Source organism: Acomys minous (assembly GCF_964271855.1).
Source record: "Acomys minous genome assembly, chromosome: 17".
Taxonomy (NCBI): domain Eukaryota; kingdom Metazoa; phylum Chordata; class Mammalia; order Rodentia; family Muridae; genus Acomys; species Acomys minous.
Genome location: NC_140500.1, coordinates 9572121 through 9589975, shown reverse-complemented (window position 1 = coordinate 9589975; position 17855 = coordinate 9572121). Strand labels below are relative to the sequence as shown.

At 43.9% G+C, this 17855-nt stretch overlaps 1 protein-coding gene and 1 long non-coding RNA gene across 2 annotated transcripts in view; one reads left to right on the top strand and one right to left on the bottom strand.

Annotated features, from left to right (window-relative positions):
• Window positions 1-17855, bottom strand: part of LOC311588545 — a 175170-nt gene that overhangs the window by 148943 nt on the left and 8372 nt on the right. The window lies entirely within an intron of this gene.
• On the top strand, window positions 838-16574 carry LOC311588733 (uncharacterized protein; the record flags this gene model as incomplete). The annotated part of the gene is made up of 3 exons (XM_084766679.1): window positions 838-949; window positions 2486-2613; window positions 15967-16574. The coding sequence occupies 3 exons, from the start codon at window positions 838-840 to the stop codon at window positions 16516-16518; spliced, it is 792 nt and encodes a 263-aa protein (XP_084622805.1). The 3' UTR covers window positions 16519-16574.

Sequence of the window (17855 nt, the reverse complement as noted above, 5' to 3'; positions counted from 1 at the left end):
AATCACAGCACTCGGGAGCAGAGCTGCAGACAGGCGGGTTGCTGTGAGTTCAAGGCCAGTCTGGTCCAGGATAGCCAGGGCCACACAGGAAAAAACCCTGCCTCAAAACCCAAACAAATATGAGTGTTGAAGAGGGTGAGTTGGCTCACAGGTTAAAAGCGCATTCTGTTCTTGCAGCATGCCTAAACTGAGTTCCCAGCACCCACATGAGGCAGCTCACAAAGCACTTGTAACTCCAATTCCAAGGATCTGATGCCTCTTGCCTCCCCAGCCCTTGCACTGTGATGCAGATATCCACACAGAGACACACACATGTAATAAAAATAAATGGAGTCTTATTTTTTTAAAAGTGAAGGCTGAGGACACAGCTCAATAGTAGGACATTTCCCCCTAGCATGTGTGAGGTCCTGGGTTTGATGCTCAGCACCAAAACAAAAACAAAAACAAAACAAAACAAAACAAAAAAACAGAACAAAACAAAAACAAAACAACAAAACACCCCTGCATCTTGTTACACAAAATGATGCAAACCTTGAAAGGCAGAGGGGAGGCAGGAGGATCAGGAATTCAAGGTCATCCTTGTCTGCATAGAGAGTTGGAAGAAGGTAAGTGAAATAAGTAAATAAGCAAGCCACCAAATGTACTTATGAGAATGCTGAAGTCAGTTAATAGTCCGGGAATTTGACGAATAGCTGCCACTCTGGTTTGATCTCCAGGGTCTTGCTCCGATGGGCACCCCTGATGCTTCACTGGTTCTGGGCTCCACTTTCTCAGGCCCGATGGGTCTCTGCCTCTGCACGTGCTCAAGTGCTCTGCTACTTAAAGAGAAATTCGAATATGACCTCTGCAAGGATACGAGATAACTTGAATATGCACCAAAGAATCAAAACGGAGGATAAGTCCGAAGAAGAGGCACTTGACAAGCTTTTAGAAACAGAAGAAGAGCCAAGTACGACCCGAGACAGGAAAGGCGATTTCCATCCTCCCACTGAGCGTGGAGAAGGAGGAATATTAAATGTCCAAAGGACTCACTTTTAGTTCATCTCTGCTCGAAACGGACGAGACTGACATTAAGTGGATGCTGCCGATGGGAAAGACTTCCCCCAGGAAACAGCATGCCGCAAGGCTGTTGCTCTTGCTCCGGTTTCCATTTCGGCCATCTTTGATTCATCTCGCATTAATTCCCCAACTTTCCTCTGCTAAGCATTATGACCTACATACGCCGATTGTTACGCTTTCTGAAGGAGGGCACAACGGTGCGTATTCCAAGATGACTAAATGACGTGCCTGGGCCCAACAGATGTTTGGCACAGGTGTTTTTAATCCCAAATCAATTACCCTCGCACACAAAAAACCAGAACAAGGCACTCTTACTCATGGACCATCCTACCACACCTATGATTGCTGTGCAGGGTTCCTGAAGGAAAGCGCTTGCCTCTTCCCCTTCGTTCTCTCTCGTCTTCCTACACAGATCTAATGAAGACATCTGCCTGACAATAGTCAGCTTGTCAGATGAGACAAGAGGCGACCAAATCTGCCTTGTCATCTGCAAGAAAAGAATCCAAAGGCAAAGATGTCAGACGTGTAGAGGCTTGCTCCTGCCCTCAGCCCATCCCTTGCTAATTATAAAAATCGTGGCTGTCGAATGGCCTCACAAGTCTCTTTATTTGGACATTCCCTCCTGAAAAAAACAAAAGAGCCATTATTACCACTGAAAGCCATGAGCAGCATGCATAAAATGGACTTGATAGGGAGAGAAATTGCTTAAGAGAGGATAATTAAAATATGTGGCTTTTTCACCTATCTGAATGTTTGATCCGGTAAGCAGAAAACTCTACCTGATAGAGAGGAGGCTGGAACGGGAAGGGGGAGGCCGGGGATTGAGGGGGTTGTTGAACAATGAGAAAACAAAAGGCGTCTCCTAAAAGATTTGCAGTGCAGTTTAGAGGAGTGTCCACCGTGTCCTATACTGGCAGGTGGCACAGTGGCTGACAGCCCCCACTTTGTTCCCCATGCAGCTCTTTTGTCTTTTTCTCCTCTCCTCTATCTCTATGTCTCAAAAGCAAATGATAGATAGATAGATAGATAGATAGATAGATAGATAGATCATAGAGATTTATAGATATATGAATAATCTAAAGGCAATGAGAAAAACAGATCTCTTACGCCCTTTGTTGTATATCTTATTGTAAATTCATATTATTTAGATTATTTTTCATGACAAGTAAGTACCAATGGACATCACTTGATGAATGGATGGGTGCTTGTGTTTGTGACATTCCCCTTAGATTCTGCTGCACTCTGCGATTTTAATAAAGAAGCGATTCAAACCATGACACCTGGTCCTTAGTGGACATGGATCTTTCCTGCGGCGCCAGTCACTCACTGTTCACCCCCCCCCCCTTCTTCTCTACAGTACGTGCTCATGGTAAAAGCACAACTGCCTTTGGGGAAAACTAGTGACCCTGGTCCTTTTTCCCATTAGACCTCAGTCAGAGGTGTGACTTAAATTCACCCAACCAGGTTCTTTCCCTCCCCCCCTCCCCCAGAGACTATGAATACTCAGCAAGTGACTGGCAAAATGAAGAGAACCTTGTGGAGGTGGTTTCCATGGCAACTGAGACAAGAGGTGCACTAAGTATTTTTGGTTGAGGAATGGTTGCCATTCCTCCTCGTTCCTGGTCCTCTAAATCCTCCATTGCTCCCAAGCCTCCCCTTTGAGGCTCCCGGCCTGTGTTCCCTGTGGTCAGAAATGCCATCCGGCCTCTCCAACCCTGCCGATGGTCAGCCTCCGATTCAAAGTTCCTATCTGTTGATCACAGTTGCAAACTTCCCTACAAAAGCGACTCTCTAAAAGATAATTTGCAACTAGTCCAATTTCGGTTAAAGTACATGTGAGAAGAAACTGTGACATTGTTACATGGCAGTGTAGGGTGACAGACAGCACACACTTGGAACAGTAAGGGCTGGAGAGATGGCTCAGTGGATAATAGTGCTTGCTGTTCTTCCAGAGGACCCACGTTCAGCTCAGTGCCTCACAGAGGGATTCACTGCCAGCCTGTAAGCCAGCTCTGGGGGGGGGGGGGGGGGGTCAGATGTTCCATTCTGGCTCTCTCAGGCCCCTGCACACTTAGTATATAGCCACAGACAGACAGATAGACAGACAGACAGACAGACAGACAAGCGCGCGCCTATAAATATAAGTAAATCTTTAAATAATTCTAACATACTCTGTGAAAATGGGAGCCATGGAGCTGTAAAGATGGCTCAGTAGTTAAGAGCACTGGTTGCTCTTTGAGAGGTCCTGAGTTCAATTTCCAGCAAGCACATGGTGGCTCACAACCATCTGTAATAGAATCTGATTCCCTTCTTTTGGTGTGCATGAGAACAGAACACTCATATGCAGAAATCTTTTTTTTTTTTTTAATGAGAGCCATTTTTTAAAACGAAAGAGGTAGCATCTTAGTCAGGGCTCCGATTCCTGTGTGATGAACGTCATGACCAGAGCACGTTGGGGAGAAAAGGCTTTATTTGGCTTATACTTCCACATCATAGCCCATCAAAACTCAAAAACTCGGCCGGGCGTGGTGGCGCACGCCTTTAATCCCAGCACTCAGGAGGCAGAGGCAGGCGGATCGATGTGAGTTCGAGGCCAGCCTGGTGTACAAAGTGAGTCCAGGACAGTCAAGGCTACACAGAGAGACCTTGTCTCGAAAAACCAAAAACAAAAAACAAAAAAAACACAAAAACACAAAAAAACAAAACTCAAAAACTCAAACAGGGAAGTAACCTGGACCCAGGAACTGACAGAGAGGCCCTGGAAGAAGAGCTGCTTACTGGCTCGCTTCCCACAGCTCTCTCAGCTTGTTGTCTTATAGAAGTCAGGACCACCAGCCCTGGGGTGGCCCCACCCACAATGGAATGAGCCCTCCCACATCACCTACTTTTCTTTCTTTCTTTCTTTCTTTTTTTTTTTTTTGGTTTTTCATGACAGGGTTTCTCTTGTCCTGGCCTCACTTTGTAGACCAGGCTGGCCTCAAACTCACAGTGTTCCACCTGCCTCTGCCTCCCAAGAGCTGGGATTAAAGGTGTGCGCCGCCACACCCAGCCTCCACATCTATTACTAATTAAGAAAATGCCCCCACGGGCTTGCCTACAGCCCAATTGTATGGAGGCATTTTCTCAACTGAGGCTCTGCCCTCTCTGATGACTCTAACACGTATCAGGTTGACTTAAAACAATCCAGCACAGGTAGTTTGCTACGAGAAAGACTGTTCCTCCACTTTATGGCAGAGTTAGGCAAGATATTAATAGCTTACAAACCACAGGCTTTAAATATGGCATTGTGTGAAGTTTGAAATTTCTAAATGTCTCTGAATTAGGAAGAGTGCTGTATGAGGGATCAGAGAAAGGACAGTGCAGTGCCTGGATGTGACAAACAGAGCTGCTGTAAGTGGCCCCTATTAATCCTTCTGTTGACAGGCAGCTGAGTCATGAAAGTACTTGAAGACCTTAAAGGAGCAGAGAGAGGCCCAAGGGTGAGGACACCTCAGGAACACAAGACACAACTTGGTAAGACTTCACATGTTAGCACTCTGCTTGTTATCAGTCTTCTGGAAACTTCCACTTCATGTCTCTGATGTTATTAGAAAATTGCCTTTGAGTCATATCTCTAACATTTCATTTTTTTCTATATCTCAGGAGCAAAGTTAAAAGTGGTGAATTCGGTGTTATAGTATTTTACTAAACCGTGGACAACACAAGGCTTAGATAGAATAGAATCAGTGTATGTGGGTGTGTGTGGGTATGAGAGAGAGAGAGAGAGAGAGAGAGCAGAAAAACAGATAAACAAATGGAATTCTAAGGTTAAACTGCCTAAAATAAGGTTCATGATAGCAAGAAATGCAAGCCAAGGTTTGTACTAGTCAGGGGCCAGGCATACAGTTTGGCTAGTCTACTGCTTGCTGATGCGCTGTAAGCCCTCGGTCCAGTTTTGGCACCACATGAACGGCATGTGAAGGTGTCCACCTGTAATCCCAGCTCTCTGAAGGTCGAGGCATGAGGATCAAGAAGTTCTGTGCCATCCTCAGCTACATGGAGAGTTCAAGGCTCTCTGAGACACATAAGACTTTGTCCCCCCAAAATAAAATAGATTTAACTGAGTAAATAAATGAGAAATTGCACATACATAATGATTACTGAAAACTGAAGGGGAGAAAAGCCCAAGAACTCTGGCATAAGAACTAGGGGGAAACATACGCAGACAAAGAAAAGGCAGCAAACCCGGTGGGTGATGGGCTCACAGACACACTGAGAGAACTTAGAAGCCGCATGGGCTCCAGTGAAAATAAGAAGCATTTTTAAAACCTCTGTGCACATAGAAAATGCCACACATCAAGAAAACTTCTGATAAAGAAAAGGCATTCAGATTGGTGTGCACAGCATATTATTACAGCATTAATCATGCTCTCTGTTTTTTTAAACAAAACACATTCATCACTAAATTTGGTGAAATACCAAAAAGCGTCTGGAAGATGCCAATGGTCTATTTTGACATTTCATCACAAGTTAATTATTTTTAGAGAACAAGTATGTCTGTTTGCATAAGAAAAATGACAAAGTCGGGGACAGGAAGAACCAATAGCACACACACACATGGACACACCTAGACAACACACACACATACACACACACACACACACACACACACACACACACACACACACACGGGCACTTGACCAACCTGGAATAAACAAGAGAAGACAAGGACCACAGAGGTTGTTCTGCAATTCAGAGCAACGGCTGCTCATCCTGAGGATCTGAGTTGCATTCCTAGCAACCACATGTCTGCTCACAACCACTTACAACTCCAGCTCCAGAGGTCCTGACACCTTCTTCTAGTCTCCAAGGGCACCTGGACACCTCTATGCAGATGTACACACAGACACATATGCATACATCAGAAACAAAAGTTGCAGGTGCGATGACTCAGTGGGTAAAGGTGCTTGCCACCAAGCCCCATGGCCCACTTGCACAAATACACACAATAAATAAATGTAATCGTTGTAAAATAAGTCATTTTTAAAAAAAAGAACAGGTGTGATAGTACACACTTTTAAACCCAGCACCCAAACAGCAGAGACAGGTGAGTTTAAAGTTAGCCTGGTTTACAAAGCAAGTTCTAGGCCAGCTAAGGGGAACATAATGAGACTCTGTCTCCAAAGAAAAGGAGGAAGAGAAAGAAGAGGAGGAGGAGGGGGTCACAATAGTCTACATTTTTATAGTGTGTGTGTGTGTGTGTGTGTGTGTGTGTGTGTGTGTGTGTGTGCACGCAGTACCTGCAGAGACCACAAGAGGGCGTCAGATCCCCCAAAGCAGGATTACAGGCAGTTGTAAGGCACCTTATATGCAAACTCAGATTCTCCAGGAGAGCAGAAAATGACCTCAACCACTGGTTCATTTCTCTACCCACCACCCACACCTAGCTTTTATTTTTATGATTTATTTCCTTATCCTACACAACAAGAAAAGCACTGTTGTAGTTGAATGAGACATGTTCCCATGGGCTCTGGCGGCACTGTTTTGGAAGGTTATGAGCCTTTAGAAGGTGGAGTCTCGCCATCGTGAGATGGATGGTGAAAGCTAGCTTTGAAGTTCCTTACCCCAGACCCACTTCCTGTCTCCTCACTGTTTCCTGACTTTAGTCTCAGTGTGCTACATGGCTTCATCTTCCTGCTGCCATGCCTGCCCTGTTTTGATGGACTGTACTCCTTCTTGAATAGTAAATCAAAATAAACCCCTTCCTTTAAGTTGCTTTCGTTAGTAATTTTATCACAGCAAAGAGAAAAATAACCACAACTCATTGGAATCAAATAAGCATGGCTTCAAATTGGAGCTTAGCTTAGTTATTTGCTAGAAATATGGCCTCAAGCGATTGCTTAACTACTCTAAGTTTTGGTGCTTTCCTGTACAAATGGAGTAAATGTCTACTCTGGTGAGAACTGCATGTTATTGTAATATAAATATGTTTAATAATAGGGTCTAGGGAGATGGCTCAGTTGGTTAAGTGCCTGCTTTGCAATTATGAGGTCCTGAGTTCAATTCCCAGAGTCCACGTAAAAATTGTGGGTATGATGGCATCTCCCAGTGTGGGGAAGTACAGACAGGTTCAATAGCCAGCGTGCCTAGCCTAGTTGTACATTACAGACCAGGGAGAAACCTTGCCTCAGGACTCAGCAGTTAAGAGCAATTGCTACTCTTGAAATGGGCCCAAGTTTGATACCCAGCATCCATGTCAGGGCAGCTCACAACTGCCTATAACTTCAGCTTTAGTGAGGGAGATCTGAAACCTCAGGTCTCTCTGGGCATCTGCACTCACACACACACACACACACACACACACACACACACACACACACACACACACCCTCTAGCCCCTACATGCACGCACTCATACCTGTAGTGTTAGCTGCTTTCTTGCTGCTGTGATGAAACACCACAAGCAAGACAACTTCTAGAAGAAATGGTTTATTCGAGCTAAGAGCTAAGGGTTTGTAAGAGTCTCATGGTGGGGAAGGCAAGGCAGCAAGCAGGCTTGTTGGCAGAAGCAGAAAGCTCACACTCTCAACAACTGTAAGCCCAGAGGGTGGGAGAGCAAACTGGAAGCAAAGGCCTAAGTTTTCAAATCCTGCCCCAGTGATAAGCTGCCAGCCAGCAAGGCTGCACCTCCTAAGCCTCCCCAGGCACCCAGACAGTGATACCAACTGGGGACCAAGTGTGCAAATACCAGAGCCTGTGAGGGACACTGCTCATTTAATAATCACACCTGTGCACATACAAATATACACACATGAACATGTACATGGACATACATATACATATATCCCACTAAACTACACGAGACCTTTAATGCCAGAGTTACATTTTATGTTTTGTTTTTATTTGATTTTCTGGTTTCACAGTGTAGCCTTGGCTGTCCTAGACTCACTTTGTAGACCAGGCTGGCCTCGAACTCACAAAGATCCACCTGCCTCTGACTCCCTGAGTGCTGGGATTACAGGTGTGTGCCACTATGCCTGGCCAGAGTTACATTTTAGTATGTGTACCTATGCATGGAGATTTCAGAAGTCCCACTTATTACTACTTGCTTTCTCTCCTTGTCTTTCCCAGCACTGGCCACTCTGCCATTCTTAGACAAAAGCCCAAGATTTCCATCTTAGAATAAAATGTTTGGAAAAAAAAAGATTTTATGTATTTTTAAAACACTGAAAGATCCACATGATGTTTGCCAGTCTTTCACACCTCGATGCATATGTTCATTAAGTCCTCTGTGATCTTAGTGGGGGTTAGGCACTAGGAAAGGCTACAATCCACTTAAAAACCAAAGACTTAAATAAATTAATCATCCTTAGACAGGAAAATGGAGCCAGGTGTGGTGGCACAAGCCTGTAATACCAGCACTCAGGAGGCAGAAGCAGACAGATCTCTGTGAGTTTGAGGCCAGCCTGGTCTACAAAGCAGTCCAGGATAGCCAAGGCTACACAAAGAGAAACTCTGTCTCAAAAAAACAAAAACAAAAACAGAACAATATCAACAACAAAACAAAAAAACAAAAAAGTAGGGGGGAAGTGGGAGGAAGGGAGGAATGGGAGGATACAAGGGATGGGCTAACAACTGAGATGTAATATGAACAAATTAATTAAAAATAAATAAATTTTAAAAAATGTAAATGGTATATATGTGGATATAGACACACATTTGTGTATATGATTACTAAAGTATATATGTGAGATAGACTAAGATGCAAGACATAATAATAAAAAATAAGTACATAAAAAAACAAAAAAAACAAAAACAAAAAAAAGGAGGGAAAATGGATAAAGAGAAAAATCTGGGACTGGGCATGCTTTCCAGTTGATAGAGTCATCATAGCATAAAATTGAGTACTGACAGCAGGAGGATGAGGAGTTCGCCTTCATCCTTGGCCACATAGCGAGTCTGAGGTCGGCCTGGATGACATGAGAGCCTGTTTAAGGAGGGAAGAAAGCAAGCCGGGAGTTGTGGCACGCACCTTTAATGCCAGCACTCGGGAGGCAGAGGCAGGAGGATCTCTGTGAGTTCAAGGCCAGCCTGGCCTACAAACCAAGTCCAAGATAGTCAAGGCTACACAGAGAAACCCTGTCTCAAACAACTCCGCCCCCCCAAATAAAACGATAAAACAAGAAGAGAAGAGAAGGAAGGAGATAATTAAGAACCTGAAAACACAGAAACGAATATTACTGCCATTAAAGTTACTTCCTAGGGACTAACAATTTGCAAACTAACATTATAGCGCAGGTTTCTGGGGGTGAAACGTTCTGAATGGATTTACTGAGACAGTGGACCCTGTATGCGATAGTGTGGATCTGTCAGGCAAAAAGTGCCAGTGAGTGCAACAGCGGCATGACTATTTTGGGATGTAACCAGTTGCTTTTTTTTAATTGGACTTAAAGTGTGCTCCGTGGGAGAGAATTCACACTTGACTGTAAACCTTGTCAAAGGCCTGTGGCTGAGACGCAAGAGCCTTAGCGGGGATCTACTACAGCTGCTTTGTTAAACGGCCGTGCTGTCTAATGGCCTTCTAAATGTTCTGTTTACATGCGGCCGTTAGTGCTCCTCTCAGCCTTGGTCAGAGAAACTTCTGTCTGCGGTGGACAGCTGTTGGGTTACACTGTGTGGAGGTGTTTTCATATCATCAGTCTGATGTTTTGTAAATATCCATCTTCTTCATCCGCCTAAGGCAATCCTGAATTGTATCTGATTGGTTGTAATAAAGAGCTGACGGCCAACTACGGGCAGGAAGTGGAGGGCAGATCTTCCGGGCAGAGAGAGGAACTCTGGGAGAAGAGGAAGAAACGAGAGGATTGAGCAGTCAGGGTGGGGAACAGTCGATCCAGAGCAGAGCAGAGAGGTAGAGCTGGCCACGTGGCAGGACCTAGTGCCAGGATTAGTCGAGCTAAGTTAGATGATTGTGGAGACACTGCCCTAGCTGAAAGGCCTCTGCGTCTCTATTTCTATCGCTGCAGGGTCCGAGATAGCCCCGCTGTAGACAGCAGTCAATGCAGTGACTCCTAAGGAGTCAAAGTGCTGAACAGAAGCTGAGCAGACTGTTGAGTGCTCAGCCCTAAATGAGACATCTGTCAGTACACCACCCACCCCTACCCCAGGCTCAGGAAACACCGCAGAGGAGGAGCTGGGGAGCTGGGGGGCTGGGGACCTGGGAAGCTGGGGGGCTGGGGAGCTGGGGAGCGTCGTCTTCTGCATGTGGCATGGCCTTGCGCTCAAGGAACAAAAGCCGCAGTTGCCTGAGCAAGCTCCAGGCCGAGAAAGAATGTAGAATGGACGGAGCGGGGCTCATGAGGTCCCACCCCTAACTGAGGAGCTGTTGCAATTCATGGCTGCTGGAGCAGGGAGAGCCATCTTTCTCTGGGGTATAGTTGCTAATAGGTCATCCACGTGTGTGCGGACAGTACTAGTCAGACTCAGCGGGTTAAAAGCAGAGAAGCAGAAAGGAGGGCATGAAGGGGGAACGTGGGTGTTGAGGGGATCGTGCGGAGTGGGAGGGAAGGGCTGAGCGTGGCAATGATTAAGATACGTTATCTAAACACAAAAATTGCCAAGGAATAAGTAAAATTAACAATAATAAGGTAGGCAGGAACTGAGTAGGTACTCAGTGAGTAGGGAAAGGTGCTTGAGTTCAGTCCCCAGGACCCACACGCAGGGAAGAGAACCAACTCCTGAAAGTTGTTCTCCTGCCTCCCCTATACACACACATATATGCAAGCATGTACACACATATACATACACACACAATGTATATGCACACACAACACATATGCACACATACATATACACATGTATACATACACATATACACACATAACATATGCATACACATGCATATACACACATACAAGCATACATACATACACATATACATATTCACGCATACACACCATGTCAAGTTCATGCCCATATATATGCAGGTACACACATTAAATAAATAAGTAAATAAATGTAATAAAAAATTAAAAGCAATAATAACAATTGGGGGCACAGAAAAAAATCCGCTCAGTATTCAACAGCTGTGAATATGCAAGAAGCCATGACGGAGGACTGTGATATCTTGTATTAAAATTCAGGAATTTATGATACATCTTTATTTATCCTTAGCCCCTATTCTCATGAGACACAGCTGTCACATTATAATCCACCTTCAGTTTATCTGCACACATGTGTCACTGAAGTATGTCAGGAACAGGTATAGCTCCATTATCTTCTGATTACAGATAGAGAAACGAAAGAAAGCAGAGGCAGATAAAGCAATTTCTCTGTGGCCTCACTCCCTGGAGGTGGTTGAGCAGGAAACAGATGCAGTCTGTAATAGATACCTCTTCTGTCAGATAAGAGCACCCCACCCGCCCACCTCAGCTGGGACCTGCTTCTTGCCCAACCCTGAGTGCCTGCTGATGGAAAGACCGGAGATCCTATTGAGAGAAGAGAAAATGGATACTTCAGTCTCCAACCATCACTGTAGATGATTGCTGTGGATTCAGGGGCTGTTGGATGTGCCCAGACTTCTGGCTGAAGTTCAGAGTGGTTTATGGTCCGTTGGATAAACCTAAAGGATGCCCACTCTTCCCACCAGACCCTCCTTCAGACAGTTTCCATTCTAGCCGGGGGAGCAAAGTACCTGGGCAGCTAGGACACAGATAAATGCACTATTGACCAATTCAAAACCACAGGTGGGCCACTCCTTAGGGTAAAACTGGAGCGCACAGAACTCTGGCACCCAGCCAGCACCTGAGGCAAGACTCTGTTTCTTCCATCAGTTAGTTTCTTTCATTTCGAAAGCCATTGTTTAGAAGAAAGCAAAGCACACATGTTTCCATACAAGGGTTAGTAAATAAAGGCTGATATTGTTACTTTTGTTTATAAAATCTGCTTCCTTGTTTCTGGAGGGGAAAAATGGTAGTTACTAAAGATAAATGTTTAAAACAAAACCATCGATTTAGGCAATAGTGTAAAAAGATGTGAAAAGCTGAAATCAAAGTTTTTATTATTGCTTAGATTGTGACTAATTTGGATTTAGGTGAGAAAAAGGATATCCAAAAAATTGTGAATCACTTAGATATAAAACCTTCATCTGACACTTAAAGGAAACTTTTGGGGCCAGGTGTGGTAGTACATGCTTTTAATCCTAGCACTTGGGAGGCAGAGGCAGGAGAATCTCTTGAGTTTGAGGCCAGCCTGGTGAATTCAGGCCAGCTAGGGCTACACAGAGAAGCCTTGTCTGAAAAAATGAAAACACAATGAAACAACGAAACCTTTTACCTTTTTCTTTGGCACTCATGCATGCATGTGTGTGTGTGTGTGTGTGTGTGTGTGTGTGTGTGTGTGTGTGTGCGCCTGTGTGCCTGTGTGTGTGCCTGTGTGCCTGTGTGCCTGTGTGTGTGCCTGTGTGCCTGTGTGCCTGTGTGCCTGTGTGTGTGTGTATGTGAGCACGCGCTCGTGCACAATGAGATCAAAGGACAACTTGCAGAATATCAGTCTGTCCTTCCACTGTGTGGGTCCTTGTGAATAAATTCAGGCCATCAGGTTGGCAGCCAGAGCCTCTATCCACTGAGGCATCACACAAGTCTCACAGGAGAGGATTTTAACAGTTGGAATAAAGAGACAGAAGTCAGTAAGGACAGAGAAACTTCAAATAACAAGATAGCAAGCCTGACCTTTTTCAGGACACACAGACCATTTACAAGAATTGGTCTCTCCAGAAGTTAGAAAAAGAAGAGGAAAATAAATTACAAAGAAACTTCAACTAAATAAATATTAAAGTTAAAATGAGAAACTGTGGCCTCTGTTACATATTCTCATATTCCTGTTGTTTTGTTTTTAACACCTCTTTCAAAATCCAAAAACCATTCTTAATTTATTCCCCCACACACACACAAAAAAAAACAGGGCATAGGCAAGATTCTTCCCAAGAACCATCTCTTTCTGACTTCTATTTAGGTCACAAGGGCATTCTTCTAGTGATCCTCAGAGGATACTGAAAAAATTATGCCAATACATTTTAAATTTTAGTTGATACAGATGAAAACACAAGTCATCAAAGCTACTACAGGAATGGATCATCTAAATGATCTATTAAAGAAACTACACTCTCAATTCAATTCCTTCCCACAGAGAAAACAGCAGCCCAGATGGCTCTGCCGGTGAACCTACCAAACATTTAAACAGACTTTTCTCAGGAACAGCAGACCAGGGACTATTTCTCATCATTTCTGAGTGAACTTCATCACCTTGATATGACAACATGATAGAAACATTATGGGAAGGATGAAGTCTTCGCCAGCATCTCTCAGAGTACAGGCTGGAAAAACCCCCAACAAAGCCCTGAGAAATCAAATTTAGCAAAATATAAAAAACTGGTTAACATTCAAAAAGTTTGTAATATTAATGGCATAAAGGAGATGCCATGCGGTGATCAAAACAGACGGAGACAATATTGTGATGCTGTGTGTTATGATGCTCGCCACAAAGTCTCACCAAAGTCGGAATGCAAGGGGAGCTGTTGGATTTGACAGGGAATCAACGTGAAATGCACACAACAAACAGATGGACACTTTTCGATGGAGATCTGCAACAAGCCTGTGTGTAACCAGTGCTGCGTTCAACATAGGATTTAAGGTCCCATAACAGACAAGGAACTACTAATGCAAAAAAGAGAAAAAGAGAGGGGGAGAGAGAGAGAGAGAGACAAAGACAGAGACAGAGAGACAGAGAGAGAGACAGAGACAGAGAGAGAGAGAGAGAGAAACAGACAGACAGACAGTCAGACAGAGATGGAGAGGGAGAGACAGAGACAGAGACAGACAGAGAGAGACAGAGAGGGAGAGACAGAGACAGAGAGACAGAGACAGAGACAGAGAGACAGAGACAGAGAGAGGGAGAGACAGAGAGACAGAGAGAGACAGAGAGAGGGAAAGACAGAGAGACAGAGAGACAGAGAGAGGGAGAGACAGAGAGACAGAGAGAGAGACAGAGAGACAGAGAGACAGAGACAGAGACAGAGACAGAGAGACAGAGAGAGGGAGAGACAGAGAGACAGAGAGACAGAGAGACAGAGAGAGGGAGAGACAGAGAGACAGAGAGAGCATTAAAGCAACTTTTATTCACCAGATGTAATTGTCATCTTGGAGGCTTACTGCTGAATGATCTCACCCTTTCCAGCTCTTTCTGAGCTCTGGCTGGCTGGTTGAACTCAGCTGTTTTGGTTCAAACTCCTCTCCAAGATGACTGGTTCAAACTGCTTTCCCTCAACTTCTCACTGAATTGCTGCTCTTGGCCTCAAACAAACTCAGGCAACGTGCTCTAACTTTCTGGTTCCTTTTTATTCTCTGGCTCATTCTGTCTTCACCTGTGTCTAGTTTGTTCTTTCTGTAACCTGCCCTGGTAAAACTGCCTCTGAATTGAACTCAACCAAACTCAGCTGACTCCTTTCTCCACCCCACCAACCCTGCACTGCTCTCAATATCCCCCTTTTCCTGTCTAATCTCCTGAGAGTTGGGCATATCTGACCTCTGAGTCCTTCTGTCAAATCTTTCTCTGACTTATCACTTTGTCCCACCAATTAGACCTCACTTTCAAACATGGCTTTTTCCTTTTACAAATTAACTTTGCCTTCATTATTTGGGATTAAATGTGTATACTAAGGACATGTCTGTATTCTAGCCAGAGGGATTAAAGGTGTGTCATTCCAACTAGATTGCACAGACCTAGAAGGTCCTTGACGTGATCCCTTGCCAGAACAGCTATGTTGCTGGATTAAAATTCCAAGAAAGAAAGAAAGAAAGAAAGAAAGAAAGAAAGAAAGAAAGAAAGAAAGAGAAAGAAATGGGGAAAAGGGGACATCTATATTCAGAAATAGGAGAAAAAGTAAAACTCAAGTGATTTTTGTGTGTGCTCACAGAAATTATAAAAGAATAACGCACTGTTAGCTTTAAAAAAAGATTTATTTATTATGTATACAGTAGGCATCAGATCATGTTATAGATAGTTATGAGCCACCATGTGGTTGCTGGGAATTGAACTCAGGGCCTCTGGAAAAGCAATCAGTTCTCTTAACCACTGAGCTATCTCTCCAGCCCCCCCCACACACACACTGTTAGCTTTAACAAGTGGGTGTCTTTGTTAGAACTTAATTGCTGTGAAGACAGCCATGACTACAGCAACTCTTATAAAGGAAAATATTTCATTGGAGCTGGCTTGGTTTCAGAGGTTTAGTCCACTGTCATCATGGTGGGAAGCGTGGTAGCAGACTGGCCAACATGGTGATTAAGTGAGAGCCAAGAGTTCTATATCCTTATCAACAGACAGCAAGGAGAGACTGTGCCACACTGGGCATAACTTGAGCACAGGAGACCTCAAAGCTCACCCTCACAGTGGCATACTTCCTCCAACAAGGCCACACCCACCTCAACAAGGCCACACCTCCTAATAGTGCCACTACCTATGGCCAAGCATTCAAACACATGAGCCAATAGGGACAATTCCTATTCAAACCACCACAGTAGAGTTACTACATGAAAACACAAATAAAAGCGTTTATATTTTTTAACATTTATTATATTGTATTGTATGTATGTATGTGCATACATATGTAGGCATTAAAAAATAGCTTGCAGGAAGCTGTTCTCTCCTTCCATATGTTGAACTCAGGTGAATAGATTGGGACCCAGAGCCTCTACCCACTGAGAAATCACACCAGCTCTCTAATGCATTTCTCCTCCTACCCCAGACAATAAGCCATTTTCCTGAAAGCTTCTTGACCTCCCAGATCTTCCTCCATTTGTCTCTTTAAACCAACAATAAACGGAGAAATTAAAACTTTAGATACCCTCTTTCTTGACTCCATCTTTGCGGTAGCAGCAGCGCCGTCCGAGGGTTAGTTGCCAAAATGCAGTCTTTGTCCACGCCCAGGAACTACACACCCTCGACGGCCAGGAGGGCCAGGTGGGCCAGGAGACCGTCGCCCAGATCAAAGCTCATGTGGCCTCACTGGAAGGCATTGCCCCCAAAGGGCAAGTCATGCTTCTGGCAGGCTCGTCGCTGGAGGATGAGGCCACCCCAGGTCAGTGTGGTGTAGAGGCCCTGACCACTCTGGAAGTAGCTGGCCGCATGCTGGGAGGTAAAGTCCATGGTTCCCTGGCTCGTGCTAGAAAAGTGAGAGGTCAAACTCCCAAGGTGGCCAAACAGGAGAAGAAGAAGAAGAAGAAGAAGAAGAAGAAGAAGAAGAAGAAGAAGAAGAAGAAGAAGAAGAAGAAGAAGAAGAAGAAAAAGAAGAAGAAGAAGGAGAAGAAGAAAAAGAAGAAGAAAAAGAAAACTGGCAGGGCCAAGCGGCGAATGCAGTACAACTGTCACTTTGTCAATGTCGTGCCCACCTTTGGCAAGAAGAAGGGCCCCAATGCTAATTCCTAAGTCCCACTGTGATCCTGGCACTCTAATGAAGCCATTTTGCCCAGAAAAAAAAAAAACTTTAGATACCATCCAAAACACAAAACTATCATCGTATTCATATTTTTAATCATATTATCACACAATTATAAAGTAGTATGCAAAATATGAGGCATTTATTTTGTGTGTGTTTCCTAAAGAAAGCTAACAGTGTGTTGTTCTTTTACAGTTTCTGTAAAACATATTTTGTATGTGGTAGTATGCAAAATATAAAAACACAAAACTGTCATCATCATATATTAAGTAAAGCAGAAATAGGCAGGACTGTTATAAAGAAAAATAAAATATAATAGAGAGGCACTAAGAAGACTAGAAAGGCGCTTGAGTCCCTGGGAGGCAGAGGCAGGAGGATGTCTGAGTTTGAGACAAGTCTGATCTACATAGTAAGTTCCAGAACAGATAGAGCTACATAGGGAGAACCTGTCTCAACAAGCAAACAACAAAAGCCAAACCGAGACATTTCTTAAGAAGGAAAGAGACACCCCAAGTTCCCATGTTTATGAGTTTAAAGACTCAGTGTCAAAATGAAATTTTCTTCAAAGTGTTCTATACATTCAATGTAATCCCAGATCAAACCCCAACTTATCAAAATTCACTCAATACATATGTGAGATTCATATATACTGACAGTTTATTTCATTGTGTATGTCTTTGATGTAATGCTGATCATAAAGTGAAAATATCTTAAGTGATAGGAATCGAGAATGTATTCTTTCCATATGACAAGTAAAAAGCTAAATTTTTTTGGTTGGTTGGTTTGGTTTTTTTGAGATAAGTTTTCTCTGTGTAACAGCTTTAACTGTCCTAGACTCAATTTGTAGACCAGGCTGGCCTTAAACTCATAGAGATCCACCTGCCTGTGCCTCCTAAGTGAAGAGATTAAAGACGTGTACCACCACGCCGGGCTCAAAAAGCTAATTTTTCAAAATGGCCCATTAACCTAAGTCCTAACAGGGGAAGAAGAAAACTGATTTACAAAAAGCTGTCCTCGGATGTCCACACTTGTACCATGTGTGTATTATGCACACACATAAGTCCACACATCCACACACACAATAACAATAAAGTAATAAGAACCCAAAGGAAGGTGCAAGGATTAAAAGCATGTACTGCTCTGGCAGAGGATCTGAGTTTAGTTCCCAGTGGCCACATTAAGCATCTCACAATCATCTCTGACTCTAGTTAAGGGGATGCAGCACTGTCTTGGGCACCTACACACACTTGGCATTCTCTTTCTCTCTCTCTCTCTCTCTCTCTCTCTCTCTCTCTCTCTCTCTCTCTTCCCTCATCCTTTCATCTCT